We start from the raw sequence: 26500 nt of genomic DNA on the forward strand, positions 1-26500 counted from the left end.
GCCCCATCACGATTTCTTAGGAGCCTCGAAAGTTAATGATCTAAGGCGTGCATAGAAGTAAGATACATGAAACGGAGGATAATCATCAAATTGTCATGGTCTTTGCGATGCGTTCTTTTTCTTTATCGATAATCAGGCTAAAAGTTAGTGTTTATCATTAGTTCTATTGTATTTGGATTTTCATAACTGCATTGACCGTTGGATGTCAAAAATCAGAGATGTACACTTCGGAGGATACTCGCGTCGACCCGCGACACAACACTCGACCTTGTGTGACGTCATTTTAAACTATGGGGCTTGTCTCATACCATTTGTCAATTAAATACTAACACATACGACAATACAGTCACGCGAATAAATAAGTGGACATAATAAATATTAACTCGGGGAACATTAAACAACCTTCATATCCATTTCACTTAAGTCTTTCGACCACTGTCTACTACTCCCCGAGAGTGTTTTGGAAAGGACTATGCACTCTCAAAGAAGGGGAGTGGAGCATGATGGTACCAAATCGGTTTGTCTTAACGTTTTTCTTCCATTTAATTAGCCTTTTCATATAACGTAAAAGCCGAAACACCGGAAATAAATTCGAAGTCATCATTTTCTTCCAGATTTGACATTAATGCGTTATAGAATTCGACAGAGAATCCAAGATGGGAATATTTTGTCCTGTCCATCTTTTTATTATATTCTGGTTATCCACCACAGCAGATAGTTCATATCGAAAAGTCCTGTCTCGTTTGTCGACTGAATATTTCTGAATAGCATTCATAAGGGCCTAACGGCCAGTATACATCAATAATTTCACTCCCTAAACACAATCTTCGGCTCCAGCAGTATCCGCCATTTTGTCTTCTTTAACAATTAACGTGAGTTTGCTGTCATCTACGTTAATGAATCTTTTGACAGATGGCCTGATGACCTGTGATGATCCCCTACTTTGAAATGACCGCGGTAGAGTGTTATGACGCGAGTATGTCTAGAAGCATGCGTCGCTGAGTTTTGACCCATTGACGTTCAGCTTTGCATGCAGTCGGAAAATCTTCAGTATAATAGAATCCCAGGAAAAGCCTTTTCAACCTAGCTCTCGGTTACCGTGAAATTATGAACAGAGCTCATCGTTTTGCTGCGGTATGCGCCTTGATATAGCTGCTTTCCCGGTAGAACAATTCGTTCTTAAGCCCTGGGCCCAGTTTCACAACAATGTCGTTCATGTTCGATAATTCTACATATAAGACAATGATACGGAAGTCGTGACGTACAAAATATCGTAATATACGAAAAATGTGGTGCGACGGCTTATGTAAATGGACCCTGTATTTCCTTCAGGATTCTGTTCAGATTTACAAGACTAACCTCTTTTTCTGTTGACAAAACAACAAAATCGATCATTCGGATTATTTGAATACAAACGTCGGAATTTCATTTGCCAATGCCCTAGTGAATTACTACTCTCACATCCATTTTTGTGCTATGATTTTGTCATTCGATGTAATGGTGTTATTTTTTCGGCTATGTTTTATATTAGTTTAGAGTGGACTAGTGGCAGTATGTTTTCTAATTATGGAAACAGGCGAGGTTTGTCCCATACACCATTTACACCTCACTGAATCCACTGTGAGGTATGACATCCACAAGACTAACAGGACCCTTTCATTAGTTTGCTGTAAACTGATTCCAGTCTTTTAAATCATATATAACAGGATGGGGACACACCTTTACATCTGGCGGTATCACGTGGATACGAACATTTTGTTCGTATTTTGGTGGAGCACGACGCCAACGTCAACATACAGAATACAGTAAGTAGTTATCTTCGATACAATAATAATAATAATAATAATAGTAATAGTAATAATAACGCTTTATTTCAGACACCAAAGGTCATATGAAAAGAAGATTTCACAAAAGAAGTCAGAGGAACACCAAAAAATCATGAGTACAAAGTGCAGAATGCTTGTACAAGACATATTTTAGCCTACGTGCACGCTACACTATAATATGACTCCTATCACGATTTCTTATGAGCCACAAAAGTTAATGATCTAAGCCGTGCATGATGTGTTCTTTTTCTTTGTCGATAATCAGGCTAGAAGTTAGAGTTTATTATTAATAGATGATAGACAGTAACTTTTAGCCTGATCATCGATAAAGAAAAGAACACATCACAAGGGCCTTGACAATTTGATGATTATCCTACGTTTCGCCGGGTAAGTTCATGTTTCTTACTTCCATGCAAGGCTTAGATCATTAACTTTTGTGGCTGATAAGAAATCGTAATAGGGGTCACATTATAGTGTCGTGTCCTCTGAGTGTTTTGGAAAGGGCCAAGCACACTGTAAGCAGGGGAGTGGAGCATGATGGTACCAAATCGGTTTGTCTTTACGTTTTTCTCCCATTTTAATTAGCCTTTTCATATAACGTAAAAGCCGAAACACCGGAAATAAATTCGAAGTCATCATTTTCTTCCAGATTTGACATTAATGCATTATAGAATTCGACAGATAACCCAAGTTGGGAATATTTTGTCCTGTCCATCTTTTATTCTATTCTGGTTATCCACCACAGCAGATAGTTCATATCGAAAAGTCCTGTCTCGTTTGTCGACTGAATATTTCTGAATAGCATTCATAAGGGCCTAACGGCCGGTAAACATCAATAATTTCACTCTCTAAACATAATCTTCGGCTCCAACAGTATCCGCCATTTTGTCTTCTTTAACAATTAAAGTGAGTTTGTTGTCATCTACGTTAATGAATCTTTTGACAGATGGCCTGATGACCTGTGATGATCCCCTACTTTGAAATGACCGCGGTAGAGTGTTATGACGCGAGTATGTCTAGAAGCGTGCGTCGCTGATATTTGACCCATTGACGTTCAGCTTTGCATGCAGTCGGAAAATTTAAAGTATAATACAATATCAGGAAAAGCCTTTTCAACCTAGCTCTCGGTCACCATGAAATTATGAACAGAGCTCATCGTTTTGCTGCGGTATGCGCCTTGATATAGCTGCTTTCCCGGTAGAACAATTCGCTCTTAAGTCCTGGGCCCAGTTTCACAACAATGTCGTACATGTTCGATAATTCTATATATAAGACAATGATACGGAAATCGTGACGTACAAAATATCGTAATATACGAAAAAACAATGTAGTGCCACGGCTTGTGAAACTGGACCCTGTATTTCCTCCAGATTTACAAGACTAACCTCTTTTTCTGTTGGCAAAACAACAACATCGATCATTCGGATTATTTGAGTACAAACATCAAAATTTCATTTGCCAATGCCCTGGCGAATTATTACTCTCACATCCATTTTTGTGCTATGATTTTGTCATTCGATGTAATGGTGTTATTTTTGGCTATGTTTTATATTAGTTTAGAGTGGACTAGTGGCAGTATGTTTTCTAATTATGGAAACAGGCGAGGTTTGCCCCATACACCATTTACACCTCACTGAATCCACTGTGAGGTATGACATCCACGAGACTAACAGGACCCTTTCATTAGTTTGCTGTAAACTGATTCCAGTCCTTTTTAACAGGATGTGGGCTTCGGAATCGTTTAACACCATTTATGTTCTGTTTTTCCCATAACCTAGGCACAAAACAATTACATACTCTGATCATAACTGGATATTAACACGTTTTTGTTTTATCATTACACATTGTCTCTTTTCAAGTTTTGCTTTCTGTCTTTTACTAATAGTGTGTCTGCTACTTTAAGCCGTTCACTTGTGTATTCCTATCTCGCAGTAGTTTGGTCTTGGCCACTTCTGTCGTGTACACAACCGAACATTTCATATAGGCATCAAAAAAGGTATTTGTAAGCCAGTCGTCAACACAAACATGTGTTGCGGGTCAATAATCGCAAAATGAGTTAGGAAATTTGAATCGTTGAACACATACCAGTTAAAAAGAAAGTATATTCAAATTCAGTTTATTCAGTATATAGGATCATGGATCTATATCCAGTTAAACAAACATTTTCGATCACTTCGATCACTTGCTCATGCGTTTTGTTTTATATATACCAGCAACTTCTATAGCAATGTACACCGTGTTTTAAAGGCTGTATGAATAAATTTAGTAAAAGCTTTAAAAACCGTTACATTTCCAGTAGACATGAGCATATTGGAACGATTTGTGCTCCTACTGCGAAAAAATTTCTACGGTAGCACGTTCGCAAGCAGGCTCTCATAATACGGGTATACAAAATATATGGAACTGATCTTCGCCCATATCAAAGAAACACATGGACTCTCTGGGGTAATTTCGAAACCTGAAAGAGTAATTTCAAGCCCGATGGGCTCACCCTGAACTGTGCAAAATTGTTTTTCATTCATGGCTAAAGTGTGCTCAGTTAGATATTCTCTCGCTTCTAAGTGGACCTTGTTATCACAGTAGAGGTTTTATCTACTGCTCGAGTTGAGTGATGCAGACCATTGCTTCCTGTATATATCACAAGGTCGTTAATAACGAACATGTGGTGTCAGTATTTTTCGACCTTGAAAAATTCTACCACACGACTTGAAAATGTGGACCCTTAAAAGATCATTCAGATATGGATCTAACAGGCCGCTTACCATTATTTATATCTGAATTTTTATCTCACCGTAAACTAAAGTTACGGGTGGTGTGCGTTCTCTCTTCCTCTAAGTAGAAGGAAATGGGTTTATCCCAAGACAGCATATTATCACCAACACTGATTAGCATTAAAATAAATGGCTTAGCCAAAACTTTGGCATCTGGCACAGTGGGTTTTTTCTTTGATGATTTTCTCATGTGCAACAGTGCTAAACACATGAATAACATCGAGAGTCGTTAAAATCCCACATTAAAATACTTAAAGCTAAATGTACAAATCTGTGCGTCGAAACAGACATTCATATACCAGCGGTGAACAAATAAGAACCTTACGGGTTAAAATTTGCAAGGTCAATTCACAAAACTACGTTGAACACAAAGTAGCAAGAAACAAAGAAAGTATATAAAGTAGGAAAATAAGACGAAATCATACAAACAAAAGCAGTCAACAATATTCAGTGTTGAAGGAAAGATACAAAGTGTGTTCTAGTTGACTGAGTAAAATCAGTACTCAAACTGTGCACCATTCTTGAATATACGTTGTCGGTAATTAAAATGCATCTCAATTGGGCTTTCATTGAAATTCTTCATATATCCAAAGCGGCGAACAAATTCAATACGATGAAGATACTCCCCTTGCCAGAGTTTATTTATTTATTTATTTGATTGGTGTTTTACGCCGTACTCAAGAACATGGCTAAGCGATATGAAGTCATAAAGCAGTACACCAGAGATTCCGGACACTCAGTCCATATTTGCTTACAAGAGAAATATACTCAATGAAAAACCTAAGAAACTTGGGGTGAAGGCGTGGGATGGAATAACCTTGACACACTACTTTGTGCAGCAATAACTTGTAACGCTGAGTCTCCCCCATGACTTCTACAACTCAAATCAATGTTTCGTCTACGTAAACATAATAAACTTGACACAAATCCTTTTACAATTCTGTAGCATTTTGCTGATTTTGAAGGTTAATTACCCGGATTATAAATTTTTATATACTGATGGTCAAAGGATGGATACAAGGTTGCCTCCGCGGCTGTCTTAGAACAGCGCGTCTCTTTTCTTTGTTTTCCATATTCTTCAATCTTCTCTGCTGGGGTCAGGGCTATGCTTCTGGCCTGATCACATGTTTGTTCCTGTCGTACCCAGAAAGCAATGATATGTATTGATTCACGCCCCTCCCTTTTAGCAATAGGGCAAAAAAAAATTAAAATTTTAGCCTTACATACCCAACTAATTAAAAGAGATAAAGATATAATATTCTGTCGGAAACCGAGGCATATTGGTATCCATGAAAACACAGTCCTAGACAGGAAGGCAAAATCTGCCCTAAATAAACCTATATGGAAAATAACAACATTTTATATTTATTTTCGGTCGAACATTCTCGTCACAACATGGCTGAAACATTGCCAATGTGGCATTAAGCCGAAATCAATCATTCAGTTTTACTCCACTGTGAGGTATGACTTCAACGAGGCCAGCAGGAGGCTTTCAATAATTTGCTGTGTACTGATTTCAATCATTTTTATCATACATAACAGGATGGGGACACACCCTTACATCGGGCTGCGTTAAGTGTTAACGAGTATTTTGTTCGTATTTTGCTGGAGCAGGGCGCCAACGTCAACGTACAGAATACAGTAAGTGGTTGTCTTCGATGTTTTAGCAATGCTCATACCAGACTTATTTTCGTGTACGTGAACACGGCACTAGGTTCTTCTCGGTCCATTTGGCCCTCGGAAAAGCGAGGATTTACAGCATGGGCAGGAAGGATTTTATACCCACCGAAATAGCCGAATTCGCTCCCGACAGTGAACAGCTCAAAGTTGCTCAATGGCTCTATTTCCCTTTTGTCGTTTCAATATAATGAAACAGGATCTCATAATGTGGGCTAGCTGTAACTCGAGACGAACTCTACAAAACCGTCTGAACAGTAACCCAATGCACAGTTTTGGTACATGTGTATTTCTTTACATATTTCCCTGAGCATACCAATTGAAAGGTGGTGTGTACTGGCAAATATTCAACGGCTTTCCTCTAATAGTTATATTCCAATTGGATTTATTAAAATCAGTATCTTGTGAAGAATTAACAAATTGGCATACTCGGTCTGTTACACTTCTGAGTGTGCGGAGAGAAGGCTTTTCCTCCTGAAGTTTTGGGCAGCCCCAAAATGCTGAACTGTGGAATGGTAATTTCCAAATTTTATACACTTAAGTGCATTTTTATTTGGGAAATCTCTGAGCTTATGATTTCCGCTGCTTCCAGGGCAACTCAAACTAGGTTTCAGAAGTTATGTGATTAAAATTTGGCAATGCACCAAACTGCAACTGGTTGATATTTTTAACCTACAACACCTAAAGCCCAAATCCGTCTCATCTGGGACATTAAAATCGTCAAGATATAGAACCCACGATCAAGGGATTTGACTCCTGCCTTTATTTACACGTTCGACGTTCACACACATAAAATAGAGTTTTCATACGCCCCTTAGCACCATGGCTTAAGCAGAATGAAGTGAAAAAGACGCAGTGGTGTTAATTTATTAGACGTGGTGGTCTAGAAATTCTCACAATGCTGTTTCGTCATCCCATGTAACACACAATTACATTAAAGCACTGCAAAGGGGCCAGGCCACGGCTAGCCTTAGTCCACCGGCTAAATCGTGGTGTGTGCAGCCGTTCAGTTGTGTGGTTTTTTATTCCAATAGTTTTGACCTGGCTGGTTTTGTCGTTTAGATCACTATGTTCAATTCGAAGCCTTTATTTGTAATGCCTTTATTAATAATGAACATATGTTCTCACTATTATTCAACATTGAAAAGGTCTGCGACAAGGCTCGGAATTATGGAACGTTAAAAGATCTATCAGATCTGCGTCTTACAGTCTGCTTACCATTGTGTCTATCTGAGTTTTTGTCTGACCATGAACAAAAAGTAGGGGTGGGGCACTCTCTGTTTAACTGTCGCTAGCAGGAAATGGGTGTACCCGAGGGCAGCATACTATCACCAACCTTGATTAGCATTAAAATAAATAGCTCAGACCAAAACTTTGGCATCTGGCACAGTGGAATCTTTGTGTGTTTTTAATTTTCTAATGTGCTGCCGTGTTAAAAAAAAATTATAAATAACAACGATCGTCAACTGCAGCTTTGTCTTTATAAGATCGACAAATGTGCAGCTGAGACCGGTTTTACATTTTCCACCTCAAAAACCGTCAGAATACTTCATAATATATCCAAAGCGCCGAACAAATTCAACACCATGAAGATACGGTAACTAACCGCGGGCTAAGCGGAATGAGACACAGTCACAAAGCAGAGCGCCAGAGATTCTGGACACTCTGTACATATTTACTTATAAGAGAATTATACTCGCTGTAAAACTTAAATAACTTGGCGTGAAGGCGTAGGATGCAATGACTTTGACACAGTAGGTTTTGCAGGAATAACTTGTAGCATTTAAGTCTCCTCCCTGACTTCTCCCACAACCTAAATTAATGTTTCATCTAACACAATGAATCCAAAACATGTCCTTTCACAATTCAGTAACATTTTGCTGATTTTGAAGGTTAATTACCCGGATTATAAATTTTTATATACTGATGGTCAAAGGATGGATACAAGATTGCCTCCGCGGCTGTCTTAGAACAGCGCGTCTCTTTTCTTTGTTTTCCATATTCTTCAATCTTCTCTGCTGGGGTCAGGGCTATGCTTCTGGCCTGATCACATGTTTGTTCCTGTCGTACCCAGAAAGCAATGATATGTATTGATTCACGCCCCTCCCTTTTGGCAATAGGGCAAAAAAAAATTAAAATTTTAGCCTTACATACCCAACTAATTAAAAGAGATAAAGATATAATATTCTGTCGGAAACCGAGGCATATTGGTATCCATGAAAACACAGTCCTAGACAGGAAGGCAAAATCTGCCCTAAATAACACCTATATGGAAAATAACAATATTTTATATTTATTTTCTGTTCGAACATTCTCGTCACAACATGGCTGAAACATTGCCAATGTGGAATTAAGCCGAAATCAATCATTCAGTTTACTCCACTGTGAGGTATGACGTCTACGAGCCTAGCAGGAGGCTTTCAATAATTTGCTGTATACTGATTTCAATCATTTTATCATACATAACAGGATGGGGACACACCCTTACATCGGGCTGCATTACGTCTTAACGAGTAATTTTGCTCGTATTTTGCTGGAGCAGGGCGCCAACGTCAACGTACAGAATACAGTAAGTGGTTGTCTTCGATGTTTTAGCAATGCTCATACCAGACTTATTTTCGTGTACGTGAACACGGCACTAGGTTCTTCTCGGTCCATTTGGCCCTCGGGAAAGCGAGGATTTACAGCATGGGCAGGAAGGATTTTATACCCACCGAAATAGCCGAATTTGGCTCCCGACAGTGTACAGCTCAAAGTTGCACAATGCTTTATTTCACTTTTGTCGTTTCAATATAATGAAACAGGATCTCATCATGTGGGCTAACAACAATATTAGTCGAGACGAACTCTACAAAACCATCTGATCAGTAACCCAAATGCATAGTTTTGGTACATGTGTATTTCTTTACATATTTCCCTGAGCATACCAATTGAAAGGTGGTGTGTACTGGCAAATATTCAACGGCTTTCCTCTAATAGTTATATTCCAATTGGATTTATTAAAATCAGTATCTTGTGAAGAATTAATAAATTGCATACTCGGTCTGTTACACTTCTGAGTGTGCGGAGAGAAGGCTTTTTCTCCTGAAGTTTTGGGCACCCCAAAAATGCTGAGCTGTGAATGGTAATCTCCAAATTTTACAAACTTAAGTGCATTTTTATTTGGAAATCTCTGAGCTTATGATTTCCGCTGCTCCAGAGCAACTCAAACTAGGTTTTAGAAGTTACGTGATTAAAATTTGGCAATGCACCAGACTGCAAGTGGTTGATATTTTTAACCTACAACACCTAAAACCCCAAATCCGTCTCATCTGGGACATTAACATCGTCAAGATATAGAACTCACGATCAAGGGATTTGACTCCTGCCTTTATTTACACGTTCGACGTTCACACACATAAATAGAGTTTTCAACTGCTGTGCGGCAAGACTTTCTGACTATGTACTATTTTACAAATCACCATATATCTGTTAAAGGGTGAGGCAGAGCGCAACGACAGGCGCTTTGCCCCCATGCTTGTGTGTACTGGACACACAACTGTAACACAAACACCATGCAGCTTGTGGAAAAGTGAAATAAGTTCAGTTTTTAGGGTCCATTCAAGTCTGCCTTTGTAAGAACAGTTTTACCGATTCCTGATTGTGTTTACACAGAAAAGACAAACAGCTTTACACCTGACAGCGTCATGTGGTACGATGGATGTTCTTCGCCTACTGGTAGAGAAGGGCGCTGATATAAACGTACAGGATCAGGTACGTGGTTCTGGGCTATGGAATGCTTTAACACAATTTATGTTCTGTTCTGTTCCTGCTCTGTTAACCATGACTCAATCTCTTTTTTCAAATTTGCTTCTTTCTTTTAGTAATGTGTTATAGTTTGTGTGCTATTTTCATTTTAATATTATTAAAGACGTACAGCATAGAGAGTTAAACCAGAGTCTCGACGACAGTGTGATAGCTGGCAACTGGTTAGACATAACCGATGAAATACGGTCTCTTGTCAGTTTACCTTAGAGTTTTGTTGTAACTGTTCATGTCAATGCATAAAAAACTAGCAATTCACACGCTCCCTTAGCACCATGGCTTAAGCAGAATGAAGTGAATAAAACGCAGTGGTGTTAATGTATTTGACGTTGTGGTCTAGAAATTCTCACAATGCTGTTTCGTCATCCCATGTAACATACAGTACATTAAGCACTGCAAAGGGGCCAGGCCACGGCTAGCCTTAGTCCACCGGCTAAATCTTGGTGTGTGCAGCCGTTCAGTTGTGTGGTTTTTTATTCCAATAGTTTAACCTGGCTGGTTCTGTCGTTTATGTCACTATGTTCGATTCGAAGCCTTTATTTGTGATGCTTTATTAATAAAGAACATTTGTTCTCACTATTATTTAACATTGAAAAGGTCTGCGGACACGGCTCGGAATTATGGAACGTTTAAAAGATCTATCAGATCTGCGTCTTACAGTCCGCTTACCATTGTGTCTATCTGAATTTTTTTCTGACCATGAACAAAAGGTAGAGGTGGGGCACTCTCTGTTTAACTCTCGTAGCAGGAAATGGGTGAACCCAGGGCAGCATACTCTCACCAACCTTGATTAGCATTAAAACAAATAGCTTAGACCAAAACAGGGTGATTCAGCTGATTTCTCCCCAGGATAGGGCTTAACTACAGGTTTCAATGAAAAATAAATGTGACAGGCTTTTTCAGCGTGTGTTGTTTGATAAGATCCAGGGATTTTTAAGGAGGATTAGAGATATTTTGTTTATGCGGAAAAGTTCTTCCAATTTAGCCCATGTTTTGTGGGATATAGCTCCGTCGGCTGACAGAGGGTGGCAAACGAGCTGTTGTGTAAGGGGTGTATTCATATACAGGCATATATAAGGGGATGTTTGCTAGCTCAAATCCGGATTGGTCTCCTGTATATGTAGTATATGAATACATTACCTGCATATGGCGTCGGGCTCTACGCACTTCTAAGGAACCTCTGCAACTTTCGACAGTTTCGGAGTCAGAGAAACCTTACCAAGGGGTGTTGTAGATGGCCCATAGGTAGTGGGATGAGTCAGCGCCAATTAACCCTCGTAACGGCGGGTCGGTAGCGCAAAAAAAAATCCGGAGCCCGCCGTTAGGGTGTTGGTTTATTGGTAACAGATTGATCTATAAACCAGGCCTTTTGCTTTTTTGGACCATGGGTTCGAGCCCCACACTGGGCAGACTTTTTTTACCCCCGGGCACCAGGCTAGCCAGACAACCGCCCAGCTGGATGGGCAATCCACCCAAAAGGGGTATTTCTGACGGGCAAAATGTTGAATCAACATTTTTTTTACGGCGAGTCCCAGCCCACAGACCAGTACACTGTTTCAAAGTGTATTAACATTATATGTATGTATACTAGATTGTGAATATTTATCTAACATGTAAGTTTTCAAAGTGTATTCATATATGTATTCAGATGACAGAAATGATGTTTGACATGCACTACTGTGTCACTGTGACAAAAGTTAATTTCTCGACATAGATAGTACATGTATTTGAATTGTTTCTTGTTTTGTTTTGTTTTTGTATTTTACAAAGTTTATTTCTACCTACTGTGACTTAGCTGCTCAAATCGTATGGTGATCGGTGACACTACTCTTTTTAGTGAGTGACAGTCACAGATTCAGTGGTGATAATTTTGCCTGTTCTCAGCCTCAGTTGTAAGAGCTATGTATACTGTATTCTGATTTGGCTCCGTAGCATTTTAATGTGAAGTAGTGTAACTGTGAGTGACATGCACCTGCTGTGCCAAATTACCGTGCATTTTGATTGTTTTCCTTTTATATGTATTTTTGTGTATTTTATTGATCATAGTGTATTAATTTCTACCTCCTGATTCACAGCATTCCCACTTGAACTGTCAGAACTGCTGCGCCAAATTGCCATTGTTTTCCTTGCATCTGTATTGAATTGTGCATTTTACAGTTCAATTTGTTTTTCTACATCCTGTTTCACACTTGGTTGTCCAAGGCATAACAGATTGTAACCTTACACAGTTTAATATAAAATTTATGTACTCTTTTCAGTGATTCGCACTCAGTGTCAGCCATTGGTGGGAAAAGTGTGATATATTGGGTGCCCCTAAAACTGTCAATTTCTTGGGTCCAAAAGTAATACATTATTTCCAGTGATATAATGGCAATTAAACCTATTAAAAGGTCTTGATTTTCAATGATACAGTGGCGATAAAATGTCTCCGGCGGCAGACCCCCTGCTTATTTTCGGCGGCCCCCAAACCCCTTGCCTTTTTGACGCCCTACTGTCAGATCCTGGCTAATGCCCTGCTCCCGGGGCTGCCGGCTGGTACGTACGACACGAAATAGTTTCCGGAGTTGAAAGCTTTTTTTCACATCGGCCCTAGTGGCCTGGACCGATATCGGGGTCACCTTCACATGTATCAACCAATCGTGGTCGCAAGCTCTGGCAAGAACAAAACTGTCTTCAGGGGAATTAATGAGAGTTTTTGTTCTTCAATCACCTCAGACGGCGACCTGCGCTCTTGCTCTGCAGAGGATGAGACATCTTCAAGGGAAGTAAACGTGGCAGGTTCTGCTTGCCCCCCCCCCCCCCCCCCCCCCCTTGCAATCATTTTGCGGTTGTATTTGCCACTTTGAACTCGAAGGCGTAGAGTTTACCTTCCTGGCCTTGAAGTTCGAACTCCGACACATCTGCCAAATGGCTTAAAGACAGGCATGCAGACCTGGGACCGGTTACGTCCACCATACTCATTGTATTTCTAGGGTAGCACTGAGGTACCCAACATTTATATACTTGCCGTCTTTGTCTAAAAGCGCCTCGGTCAAGTGCATTATATAGTCGGCGCGCAAGGTTTTGTACTGTGGGTTGGGAAATGAAACCGTCTTCCCGCAGTTAATCCCTTCACCAGTCACGGCGATGGCCTGAAGTAATGTGGAACCGCCACTGAAACCTGAGGTTATTCTCACGTTTTCTGAGGTGCTCAGTTCTTCTTGCGGGACCAAGTTAAATGGCTTATCACCTTTCACAGTCCCCTCTCTAGGCATATTCCCGTTGGAGAACCCTAAAATGGGGGCAAGCCCTAGGAGCGTTATGAAGGTATTTCTAGGGAGGGTAAAGACTAGACGGCCCGTAGCTTCATTTATTTCCAGACGTGCTACAGTATACCGGGAGCGCTGTAGACTTTGTGTATTGCATAGGCCTATATATGGCCCCCAGCGACATCGATCTGCAGATCGGCCATGTGGCGAACTACAACAACAAAATCGTCGTGGCCACAGAGGACCAGAAGCTAAGTGCAAATGAGGGTGTGAACGCTAAAGTGCCGCCCACTTTGCACAAGCGCGCACCTTCAGCATGTTGCTGCAGCCGGAGGCAAACAAGAACCCCTATTTCCAAACCAAAAGAATCGCGATACGGAGAAGACAGCCATCGTCGTCGCTGGTGTTCGTATCGGCTTACTGCTGCTGTGGACTATGAGTTAAATACTTGCAAACAGCCACGAGCATTAGGCCACCTACTGCGACGACTAGAGCCTAGACATTATCGGCCAGCCACCCAGCCGCTTTCCCGAGAAGGTTCAGTAGCCAGGACACGATACTGCCAATGATACCCGGAATCGCAGCGGCGGCCTTCCCAGCCAGCCTGCCAAGGGCGCGCGCCAGGGACTGGAGATGCTTTTTCACCCATTCTTTAAGACCACGCCCGTCGGATGGAGGTGGCGTTGGCTGGATGCCCCCGCCGGACGCGCCAGTCAGCGCCAACTTGATCGCTAGCCCCAGTGTCGAGATCGCCATCCCAATTGCCGTGAGAATAGGGACCACAGTTATTCCCTGTTCCCGGAAGAGGGTGCGGACGCGCTCGGCCAGAGTGGTATCCTTGTGTAGGATGCGATCGACCGTCTGCTTGATGCGGCGTATTTGCGTGCGCAGGGCTTCGCCCGTTAAAGAGGCTGCTTCAAGCCGGGCCACCCTCTCGTTCTCAAGATTCCTTATCCGGCCTGCGATCCGGCGCCGGGAGAATTCATCAGTGGCCTCCTCCAACTTCTGTTTTTGTTTTGCGATGTCCTTATCGAGACTTGACAGCTTGGCAAGGTTATTCGCGTGTTCGCCTTCCGAGGTCTGCAGTGCCTTGTCAAGCCCCAGAAGTTCTCGCATCGGAAGAGGAGGATCGTTTATCGTTTCAAGAGCCCTCTCGACCTCACTATCCGTCAAGCTTGTTTCCAGTGTGTGGACAACATCATCGGCCTTTTTCGCTGCTTGGTTTAAATCCTTCAGCTCCATGGTATCTGCCTCGGCGGACGCGGAACCGAGTTCTGAACTCGCTGTCTCCAGGGCTGCGACTGCTGCCGGAGGCAACGATGGCTGGGTTGTCTTTCTCCAGTTTCCAAAGCCCAGCCACTGTCGAATAGCATCACCCCCTCCTTTTCGGTTGGCGATTGATGTGAGGACTCGCGGTCCACCTCTTCGTTTGTGGATGATTTTCACATCGCGGTAATCCTTGAGCCGCACTTTCCCTTCTTCGGTAATCTCAACATTCATGTAATAGCGTTTGAGACTTTTGAGGGGGAGGCCATACATCTCCTGCAAGTTTTTGTAATAATCAATAACGGCTTGCGCTAATATCCTTCCTTCTGGGGATTTAAGGAACTCATCATCAAAGCTTTGTTGCTCGGGAACATTATTACCTGCAAGGAGAGGGGTCCGCTCGTCGTCGATGTTGTTCTCCTCTCTGGCATCGTCTTGGGGGTTGTCCTCTCTGGCGTCGTACGCCTGGTTATCAAAGTCATAGTCTGCAATAATCCTGATATTAAACGTTGCAAGGCATGCCTTCAGTACAACAATGGATGCATACGGACGCAGGTTAAACCCTTTCAGAACACTCCGTAAGCCTCAGGGGGTACAAGGTGTACGGCAGTCCTTGGTCGTCACCAACAACCCGAGTACGATTGACCAGAATCAACAACTCTTGGTCCGCTTCCCCAACCTCGTCACAAATGACGTCATTGTGCCCGGTACCGTGCGCTTGGCCTTCTCGATCACGATCAATTCATCCGAACCGAACGCCACAGTGGTCGGGAATCTCGGACGCGCAGTAGTCAAGAAGACCAAGATCAGAATGAGCGGGAATGAGGTAATGTCCATCGACGACTCTGATGTGTTTCATTGCTACGGCAAGTTATGGCTGACCAAAAACGAACGGCGGAATGCGGCCTACCAAGGTATCGGCAGCGAAAACATGCTTAAACTTCGAGTCGGAGCGGGGGACACAAGTGACGACGATACTGGAGAAAATGCCATCGCTGACGCCTTTGGCAGCCGGTTCCACATCCCGCTAGACTTTGAGCTTCTAGATAGCCACATGCCATTCTACCAGAGTGCCTTGGCCGACCGACTGGAGTACGAACTGACGTTCAAGGATTACAGACAGGTCATCCAGGCAACAGACGATGCCGACGCGACTTACACCATCGACAACATCAGCCTGGAGTTCGATATGGTCACCGAAGAGGAGCTCGCTAGACAGATCCGCACCCAGTTTGCCGGGGGCGTCTCCATTCTGTATGATCGCGTTCTCCGCCACCGACAGTTTGTGAAGGACAAATCTGATACTCTCTGGAACATAAACCTGAACACGCCCGCGAGAGCAATGAAGGGCATCCTCATGCTGTTCGAGACTAAAAGAACCCCGTGGAATAAGAGGTCGGAATCCTTCTACAACCCGAAGATCACCAAAGTAGAAGTCACAATAGAAGGGTCCCCAATCAGCTGTACAGCCAGGGCATGCGGGCGTACCAGCAATGGGGCGAGGTCCAGAGGTTCTTCGCCAGCTCAACCCTACGGAAGCGGGACCCTGAAGTGGCCAGGGTCGTTAAAGACTTAGGCCTGGCAGACGTCTCCCTGGAAGAGTTCTTGATGCACAAGCACGCCTTCAGGCTTGACCTTCGGCCAAGCGACGATGACGAGCTGCATGGCAGTGGAAGGCGCGTGATGAACGCCAGCGAGGAAATTACGATACAGGTGACAAAAGAGAGAGAAGATCCCGGCGTGTTGAACGTATATCTCTATGTGATCATGGACGCAAAGCTGCACATCGAGAATGGTAGATTCGTCAGCGCGCTTTATTGATGACGCCCACTGCGCGTCAAGCAGGTCCTCGAGCAGACGAACTGCGGACGTGGGCAGACGAACTGCGACAAAACAGTCTTCGTGCTGGACCTGCTTGAGGGCCCTTTCCGCGGTGTTTTTCATCACATTGTGATCCTGTGCCCCACTCTTAAGCATAACGAGGCGTACCGGCGGCGATGGATACTGTCTGACCCTGAGGTCTATTGTTTTGATCCCGGCGAGCGGCTCAACGACTGTCTGAGAGCTTTCTACAAACTGTTCGAGGGGGAGCCCATCCCCCTTGTAGCGCGTTGGAGGCGATGAAGAAGAAACAAAAATTGCTGTCATTCATGGCTTTCTCGGGCCTTCATGCAAAGCAAAGCGTCTGGGTGCTCACTCAGAAATACAACGCCGTCCTCAAAGACTTTCGCGAGCAGACAAGGTAGGTGGCTTTATTCCAGTGCAAAAATCGGCATTCGTTCAACGAATGCCTGGGGGAGAACCACATCATCGAGGCCGAGAGCGAAAAGGCTCAAGAACAATCCGCATTCTAAGCTCCTGCTAATGACTGATACGCCCGCCGCATCTAAGATTATCTTTTAGACGTGGGCGCCCCTACGTCTAATGGACGTATGAAGCATGGATACCGACGAGCTTATAGACGAGATTCTGGGCTCAGGGGAGGACCCCGGCCGAAGCCAACAGCCCGGCCGAAGCCAACAGCCCGACCCCAGCCAACAGCCCGACCCCAGCCAATAAGATGATGCACGGCAGCTGAGGGATAGGCTGGCGGCACTTGCGGCGGGTGGGCAGGCCAAGCGATATCTGGGAAAAAACGTAACAGCCGCTGAGATCGACGCCATGAGCGACGAAGACGTTGAAAGGCTGCACTCCCGGTACGAGGCTAAGATCGGTGCGCGGATGGTTAACGGTCTCGGAGGTATGTTCTTGAGATCATATGTAAGGGCGGCCAGCTGGCTCCTACCAATCCCACCCGAGAATCGACCAATGCTCATGGCACAGCTCGGCACCGACACATTTGTTGAACAGGCGCTTAGCAGTGCTAGCTGCTGGCGATACTACTGCTATGGTAGGTACTTGGCACCGATAACCATGGCGCTGACCACTGCTGAGCACTGCTCATTTAAACTCCACTGCTGTCCAAGAAATGAACCGTATGATGCAGAGGAACATGAGGGCAACGAATCCGGAAGGCCCGAAGGAAACGGATGGGTGACAGCGGATTCTACGATTGACGGCCCTGCGAGGAATCCCAAAAAAGTCGCTGAGGGTCGAGCGGGTGCTGCAGCGAGAATGGCCAAGGCTGAAAAGCTCAAGGACGAGCTTCGCGAGGCAAAGGCTGCTTTGCTTGGCGCAGCTGATTCCACCAAGATACAGCCGAAGGAACCAGATTCTACGAAGGAGGGGAAGGCCACAAATTTTGCGAAGGAACCGGATTCTACGAAGGCACACGAAATCACCCACTGGGGGCCGCCCCTGGCGTTATTAGGCGCTGGCAACCTTGCAGTGCTAGTGTTGGTACGCGTGTGGCGCAGCCGTTATACAGCACATGCAAGAGGTGCAGAATTTACGCTGCATGCACGAGCTGCAGATATCACGCCGCAAGAAAAGAATCTCCATTTGAATACACATTGCGACCCTTTCTGTATAGAGCAGCATGTCTACTCCACCCAGTGACGAAAAAGTGCTAGTCAACGCGGCCTACCACGCCGCAGTGGTCTCTCTCCTGGCTACTGGGTACGCTCGTCTCGGCCAGATGTTCCTGAAAGGAGCCCTTCCGATGCTGGACTTAACACCCCGTGACGGGGTCTCCATCGCAATGATGTTGGGCGCGCCCTCGTAAACGCTTTGGCCTTCATCAGGAGCAGCTATATGTTTTCGATGCTGAGGAGTTCCGGTGTTGACGAAGAGCGGAGGCGCCATGACCGCGCTGTAGAGCAGCTCCAAGCCGCCCAGGAAAAATGGGCCCGAAAGCAAACTGAGCACTTGGACTGGATCAACGATAAACTCCGCCGTCAGGACCACGCCTTCCAAATGTTCCGGGATGTCGACGCTGCAATCCGCGAGTATTTTAGGGTCACGGGCAAAACTCTTACACGCAATCCACGCGAGGCGCTGCTGGGCTTAGAGCCACAGCCCTCCGATTTCTATGTGCCTAGTGAAGATCAAAAACACCGCGAGATGACCTTCGTCATCCTGGGAATGTGTGTGGTTGGGGGTGTGAGTTACGGAATCACAAAACTCACCAAGTAATCCGAACTGACTGTGCCGGACTCGCCATCAAATACGACGCGATGATTAACATCTTTTTCGTCGCAAATCTGTTAGAGGGCTGCTAGAATACCTTGATGACATGGCTAGTAAGGTGTTTGCTCGCCTGGCAAATATTTACTACAGCCCTCGTGGGTACTGGAAGGGTCTCGGGGCCATCCAGAAACTTGCCACTGCGGCTAAAGTCTCCGAAGATGTGGTCCGGTCCTGGCTGAAAAAGCAGGCTATCTGGCAGATATACCTGCCTCGTTCCCGAAAAATACCGAGGCCTATGTTCGATGTTTCCACGCCGAATGACATCTACCAAGCCGATCTTCTATTTCTACCACATGATCGGCGAGGCCGGAAGCTGTATAAGTACGCGCTGACAGTTGTTGATGTCGCTTCTCCCTACAAGGAGGCGGAACCTCTGGCTACTAAAGATTCCAAAGAAGTCGCTGATGCTCTCTCTCGCATTTACAAGCGGGGACCCCTGAGATGGCCGAAGCTTCTCCAACTTGACCCAGGGCGCGAGTTTATGGGTGCGGTGAGCCAACTGCTGGCCAAACACGATGTCACAGTCCGCCGAGGCCGCGTGGATATCCACCGAGACCAAGGCATAGTGGAGCGTTTCAACCGTACTCTGGCTGAGCGGCTCTTTTGACATCAGTACGCCCAGGAGATGCGCCTCCCTCCCGAACACAGGTCTACTGAATGGGTGGCTCGGCTGCCCTCTGTTGTGGCCGCTCTGAATAACGAGACAACGAGACTGATCGGTGAAAAGCCGAAAAACGCCATCAGGGCAAAAGGGGTGCCCCATAAGCCTTCCTCGACGGATCCAGGTCGTTCCGTTGGACTTAATGAGCGGAAGATCCCCGAGGGTGTTGGCGTTCGTTATCTCTATCAGCCTGGAGAGCTGGAGGGCGGCCGCCGTCGCGCGACTAATCCTGTGTGGTCTTCAGAGATATATCGGCTTGGGCGCTCTGCCACAAAGCCTAATGAACCCATCCTGTACTATCTAGACGATACGTCGGATGGCCCGCGACGGGGATTTGTTCGTGAGGAGTTGCTTATAGTGCCTCCCGATACTCAGCTTCCCTCGGATGGGATTCTACGGCGCTAGTAGTTCCTCCAAGAGGATGCCCACTCCAGTCCATCCTGCGGGTGCCGTCAAGGAGGCGCATCTCTATGGCCATAAGCCAAGGTGTGGACACCATCTTCGGGGATCCAGCGCTTACAAGCTAAGGGGGACAGTGAGACCTTATACAGGTGCTGCCCATAGATATGGTGGCGCTCTGATCGCAGCACGTCCATACCGTGTCGGAAGATCTTCTTCTTAAAGAGGGCCTCTTTGTACTGCTTATGGCGGATGCGCTCTTTTACAACTCCCTTTTTCACGCCCATGGCCTTCTTAATGTTGGCTCCACCTGCCTCCAGAATGGAGTACATCTTGGGGCGCAGACCAATGTATTCGGCGATAGGCCGCCCCGCGCACTCGTCCTTCATTTTCCCCAAGACTTTCATATTTTGCTACGCTGTGCAGGGGGTGGTCTCGTGGGTAATCTGAGGTGTCGTACAGGTTTGCATTCTCAGCCATATCCCTATAAACATCCTCAGTCTGAATCTCGAGTAGCAAACTATCCGTGTCAGTGTAGAGGAGCTGGCAGCGTTCTCCGTACTGGGCCTTCATGTGGTTGTAGCAAAAGTCGTACATCAGGTGCTTGGAGAGATCTAGAATGCTCATGCCCACGTAGATAGGTCGGTTTAGGACTAGACGGGCCTTGTGCATCTGAATCGTTGCGAGGTCATCATCAAATATGTTTGCCCGTGCGAAATTCGGGCTGGCTATCAAGCGTCGGATCTTGTCGTCTTCTTCAGAGCGTACCAGCTTGACGTCCACAGGCTTCCGAAGGTTCTCTATGGTTTTTCTGAAGACCGAGTTGTTCATTTGCTTGTACAGGTCCTTCTCGAATTTACTTGCGGCTGTTTTTCGGAGCTCGGTGTTCATCCTGACATAGGGTTCCATCCAAGGGCCCTGGGCGAATCTCAGGGCCCGGTGAACCTTTGTCAGGCGCATTCCCAGAGATAGACACAGCTGTAGGTTCCGGTAGTGCAGGACGTACCGTTCCTTGTTGTAGAGGTTGAGGACAAGCTTTTCGACCTCGGTATGCGCTTTCTTGCCGAGAAGGCCGTGCTGATAGTCTGACATCCACTCCTTCTGGACCACAAGTCGCCCCGGGGCTAATGGGTAGCGTTATGTGCGTTATGTAGGTCGGCCGGATACTCTAGGTCGCCCTCGAGGATGTAACCGGAAGTACTGTCGTGGGGGTGGGTAGGAATCGTTTCACCGAGACGCCGCGCGTCATCTACCCACTGGAAGCCGCCCGTTGGAAGGAACTGACTCATAGCCCAGCCATATAGATTATTGGCGTCTAGGTATTGGATGTAGCTGTTTTGACTTTCGGGGTTGTATCCCTCCACCTGCGGATTATTGACTTTGGCGTATCGCTTACTTACCATGGAGATTCCTCCTCGCAACCCCTTCTCAATGAAGAGATGTTGGTCGTAGTCGGTCAACAGCTCCAGCTCTACCCCGGTCTTCTTGAACAGCGCATCCCACGAGAGACCTGGGCTCGTAAAGTAGTGAGCAGGGTCCAATCCATACTGCCGTAAACAAGTCTTCCAGAAGGCCTCAAACACATCGGCCAACAGGAGCACGTCTGTGCGGCAGTAAAGGTCTGTGTAGTCTCCCAGATTGGTGCAGTCAAATACCTTCCATACCTGTTGAGCGTGGATGTAGTCCTCATCGCTAATGCCTCCGACTTTGAGCTTACTGTAGAAAGCCTCTTTGGGTGGGAGGCTGGACTCGTCGAAGCGCTCCCAGGAGTCCATATACTCATAGGGGTAGACACCCTTGCGCATGAGTAACTTACGTTTTTCTTCGGCATGCTCATACCGGGCTGTGATGTGAAAAGCCTGAGGTTTGTTGGCCTCTACCAGATTGTCAAGGGAAGTCGGTAAGAATTGACGCTGTCGATGAAGCGGAGCTGCCCCAGCGAGAAAGAGATGTACTTTTCCGTGCTGTTGGGGATGCAGGAGATGCGGCCCTAAACCTTAATTATGGCTTGCATCAGTAGGTGCCCGTCGTAGCCCCGTAGGTTGTGGAAGACTACTGGTATGGCTGTCTTGGGACCCAGCCGAAACTTTAGGTTGCATGCGTTATGGGCCGCGCCTCTGTACTTGCCGGTGGTATGGCAGTGATCGCGCACAGAATCGGCACATAGAGGCTTCTCAGACATGTGGCAGGTTGCGGCGTTGTTGTGGGCCTGCTAGTCCTGGGGAGTCATCCTCATGGCTATAGGGTTAGCTTGAACATTTTGGATTCCCCACTCCTCCTGCCGGAGAGCTCTGAGGAAGTGTTCCGTCGCGTCAGAGCCGCTGTATTCCACGGGGGGTTTTGTGCGCCGTCCCAACGCACAACAACATAGCAGTAACTGCAGGGCTCGTGGTGCTGAGTCTTTTGAGTGCTGCTCTCTGTAGGTGACGGCGGCGGGCCTTGAACCTTTTTGGTCAGAGTTTCAAAGTAGGCATATATGATGAACGGAGCCCGTAGCTGTTTGTGGTGGTTCTGAAAGGTGAACTTGTTTTCCCCCTCCTGGGGCATCTCCACCCTCACCGCCGTCTGGCCAATCCCACAGCATTCCGGCTTATGCGCCTACAGCAGATCCTGCCTTGTGTAACCGTGTAGACACCGCTCAAAGAAGTGTTTGTGATTTCGTGTCTTACTTTCTTAGAACAGAAGACGATCAAGATCTTTTATCCACGTATAATGGAATTTGCCTGCCTTCCCAATCATCAGCAGATTAATTCGGGGCGTGTCGCCGGGTTGCTTGCTGAGACGATGCACTATCACACCCTTGTCCCACCCGAACACGTTGATGGCGAGGTCGTTCTTCTCCTCCAATTTAGGGATCTGAGAGATGGGCGTGGGGGCGTCGATCCCGCCAAAGTCAAGACCATCATTGATGGGATACTTTGTTGGTCTCTGAGGGTCCCGGCTGCTGGAAATAAGGCAGATCGGAGTGCCCATCGGAGGCAGTCGTGGTCTTTGTTCTTCACATTGATGACAGCTTTCTTGTTACTCACAGCTGCAGGTAGGGGGATGTAGGACCCGCCTCTCGGTGGCTGATACCTTGCAATGTCAAGCCAGAGTGTTTGCACGCTATTGACAACCCACCCTCACCCTCGCTGTGTCCATTTTTCCATCACCTCCTGGATGGTGAGGAAGGCCTTATCTAGAGACCCGTCAATGTCACCAGCCTCTAAGAGGGCCTCCTGTTTGCTGTGGAGTACTGGGCTGGTATACTCTTCACTGCCATCGGCGTTGTCCTTTCGCAACTGAACCATGAGGCCTAGTTGGAACTTAACCCTGTTGAGTGCCAGGATCTCTTCTTCTAGCTTCTGGCGAATAATAGCTCGAATTTCTTCTAAGAAGTCTACTGGGTCCGTCCAAACGCCTTCAGGTACACCCATCTGCCAGGCCCGGAGGAGATTCCTTATGGCCCGGCCGGTGTTTCTAGTTTCTTTTCACCCTGTATTCCGCCTAGGAATTCATCCGACTCCTCGTTGCTGAGGAGGTTCTTGACGTCTTGCTTCATCTCCTCGTTACTGAGTGGGTTCTTGACGTCTTGCTTCAACTCCTCGTTACTGAGGGAGTTCTTGCTGTCTTGCAGCCGCTTCAAATCAGCCACAGCCGTTTTATGCCTGTCGAGGATCCCCTGCAATTCTTCCAAGGCATTGCGGGACCGTGGGTACTTGGGCCGCACACCTAGGAGCGTCTCAAACTCCCCCCGTAGTGCTCGCGCTTTTTGATGGTGGTTCATTGTATGCGTTGTATGCCTAGTGGTGCTGTTTCTCTAACTCTAAATTTCGAGCGCCGATATCTGCCTGGTGGTGCTATTTTTCTAATTGTAAATTTCTATAGCCGCCAGCCGGTTGAACTCGTCCAAGAAAGCCTTGCGCCTCTGCCGCCTTTCCCGCATCTGGGCATTATGATATCCACAGGCCATGCAAAGCCGAAGTCGGTTTTTAATGCCCCGACCACAGCTAATACATGGCTGGGTGCCAAGACCCTTCCGCAGACTGGCTAAACGAATCCCGCAGTGCTCCCCCAGAAATCTCTTACCACAGAGCTCCGTGCAGCCGATGGGTAGCCACCGGCACTTATTGTAATCCCTTGGCATGTTGTATACACAGTTGGTGTAAAAGCATACCTGTTGCAATTGGTATGTCTAATAGAAAGCGAGAAGGGGCAGGGGGCCTCTATTTGTTCTGGGGAGGGCCCCAAGGGGAGGGTGCGCCAGAAGGTATAGTGTGTATACTACCCTCCCCAGAAGCAGGGAAGGGAATGGGGGATGGGAGCCTCTATTTGTTATGAGGAGGGCCCTAAAGAGTGGGTGCGCCAGAACCACTATTCCCTATACTACTCTTTGGCTTCTGGGACAGTGGGATCTTTGTATGTTTTTGATTTTCTAATGCGCTGCCGTGTTAAAAAAATATGAATAACAACGATCGTCAACTCCAGCTTTGTCTTTATAAGATCGACAAATGTGCAGCTGAGACCGGTTTTACATTTTCCACCTCAAAAACCGTCAGAATACTTCATAATATATCCAAAGCGCCGAACAAATTCAACACGATGAAGATACGCCACCTAACCGCGGAATGAGACACAGTCACAAAGCAGAGCGCCGGAGATTCTGGACGCTCTGTACATATTTACTTATAAGAGAATTATACTCGCTGTGAAACTTAAATAACTTGGAGTGAAGGCGTGGGATGGAATAACCTTGAACCTTGACACACTAGTTTTTGCAGGAATAACTTGTAACTTTTAAGTCTCCTCCCTGACTTCTCCCACAACCTAAATTAATGTTTCGTCTAAAACAATGAATCCAAAGCAAATCCTTTTACAATTCAGTAACATTTTGCTGATTATGAAGGCTAATGACCCGGATTATAAATTTTTATATACTGATGGTCAAAGGATGAATACAAGGTTGCCTCCGCGGCTGTCTTAGAACAGCGCGTCTCTTTTCTTTGTTTTCCATATCCTTCAATCTTCTCTGCTGGGGTCAGGGCTATGCTTCTGGCCTGATCACATGTTTGTTCCTGCCGTACCCAGAAAGCAATGATATGTAGTGATTTACGCCCCTCCCTTTTGGCAATAGCGCAAAATTTTTTTAAAAATTTTAGCCTTACATACCCAACTAATTAAAAGAGATAAAGATATAATATTCTGTCGGAAACCGAGGCATATTGGTATCCATGAAAACACAGTCCTAGACAGGAAGGCAAAATCTGCCCTAAATAAACCTATATGGAAAATAACAATATTTTATATTTATTTTTGGTCGAACATTCTCGTCACAACATGGCTGAAACATTGCCAATGTGGCATTAAGCCGAAATCAATGATTCAGTTTTACTCCACTGTGAGGTATGACTTCTACGAGCCTAGCAGGAGGCTTTCAATAATTTGCTGTGTACTGATTTTAATCATTTATATTCTACACAACAGGATGGGAATACACCTTTACATGAGGCGGTATTCTGTGATACCGAGTATTTTGTTCGTATTTTGCTGGAGCAGGGCGCCAACGTCAACGTACAGAATACAGTAAGTGGTTGTGCATTTTTTTTTGGGAAATCTCTGAGCTTATGATTTCCGCTGCTCCCAGGGCAACTCAAACTAGGTTTCGGAAGTTATGTGATTAAAATTTGGCATGCACCAAACTGCAAGTGGTTGATATTTTTTAACCTGGAACACCTAAAAGCCCAAATCCGTCTCATCTGGGACATTAACATCGTCAAGATATAGAATTCACGATCAAGGGATTTGACTCCTGCCTTTATTTACACGTTCGACGTTCACACACATAAAATAGAGTTTTAAACTGCTGTGCGGCAAGACTTTCTGACTATGTATTATTTTAAAAATCACCATATATCTGTTAAATGGTGTGGCAGAGCGCAACGACAGGCGCTTTGCCCCCATGCTTGAGTGTACTGAACACACAACTATAATACAAACACCATGCAGCTTGTGGAGAAGTGAAATAAGTTCAGTTTTTAGGGTCTATTCAAGTCTGCCCTTGTAAGAACAGTTTTACCGATTCCTGATTGTGTTTACACAGAAAAGACAAACAGCTTTACACCTGGCAGCGTCACGTGGTAGCATGGATGTTCTTCGCCTACTGGTAGAGAAGAGAGCTGATATAAACGTACAGGATCAGGTACGTGGTTCTGGGCTATGAAATGCTTTAACACAATTTATGTTCTGTTCTGTTCTGCTCTGTTAACCATGATTCACTCTCTTTTTTCAAATTTTGCTTCTTTCTTTTAGTAATGTGTTATAGTTTGTGTGCTATTTTCATTTAATATTATTAAAGACGTAGAGCATAGAGAGTTTAACCAGAGTCTCGACGACAGTGTGATAGCTGGCAACTGGTTAGACATAACCGATGAAATACGGTCTCTTGTCAGTTTACCTCAGAGTTTTGTTGTAACTCTTCATGTCAATGCATAAAAAATTAGCAATTCACACGCCCCTTATCACCATGGCTTAAGCAGAATGAAGTAAAACAAAGGCAGTGGTGTTATTTTATTAGACGTGGTGGTCTAGGAATTCTCACAATGCTGTTTCGTCATCCCATGTAACATACAATTACATTAAAGCACTGCAAAGGGGCCAGGCCACGGCTAGCCTTAGTCCACCGGCTAAATCTTGGTGTGTGCAGCCGTTCAGTTGTGTAGTTGTTTATTCCAATAGTTTTGA

General features: G+C 45.4%; 1 protein-coding gene across 1 annotated transcript; it reads left to right on the forward strand.

Moving 5' to 3' along the window:
- The first annotated feature begins 1705 nt into the window (after nucleotides 1–1705).
- LOC135477070 (ankyrin repeat, bromo and BTB domain-containing protein DDB_G0293800-like) lies at nucleotides 1706–26500 on the forward strand. Its single transcript, XM_064757223.1, has 7 exons — nucleotides 1706–1805; nucleotides 6140–6238; nucleotides 8744–8843; nucleotides 9929–10027; nucleotides 25244–25342; nucleotides 25860–25958; nucleotides 26495–26500. Exons 3-7 carry the CDS (start codon nucleotides 8745–8747, stop codon nucleotides 26498–26500), a joined length of 402 nt encoding a protein of 133 aa, XP_064613293.1. The 5' UTR covers nucleotides 1706–1805; nucleotides 6140–6238; nucleotide 8744.

Source organism: Liolophura sinensis, chromosome 10 (assembly GCF_032854445.1).
Source record: "Liolophura sinensis isolate JHLJ2023 chromosome 10, CUHK_Ljap_v2, whole genome shotgun sequence".
Taxonomy (NCBI): domain Eukaryota; kingdom Metazoa; phylum Mollusca; class Polyplacophora; order Chitonida; family Chitonidae; genus Liolophura; species Liolophura sinensis.

What these genes read in the sequence shown, in the direction of transcription:
- LOC135477070 (XM_064757223.1), top strand. Translation starts at nt 8,745, where the DNA reads ATGGGGACACACCCTTACATCGGGCTGCATTACGTCTTAACGAGTAAT. An exon ending in ACGTCAACGTACAGAATACA is followed by an intron (nt 8,844 to 9,928) that starts GTAAGTGGTTGT and finishes GTGTTTACACAG; the next exon opens with AAAAGACAAACAGCTTTACA. An exon ending in ACGTCAACGTACAGAATACA is followed by an intron (nt 25,343 to 25,859) that starts GTAAGTGGTTGT and finishes GTGTTTACACAG; the next exon opens with AAAAGACAAACAGCTTTACA.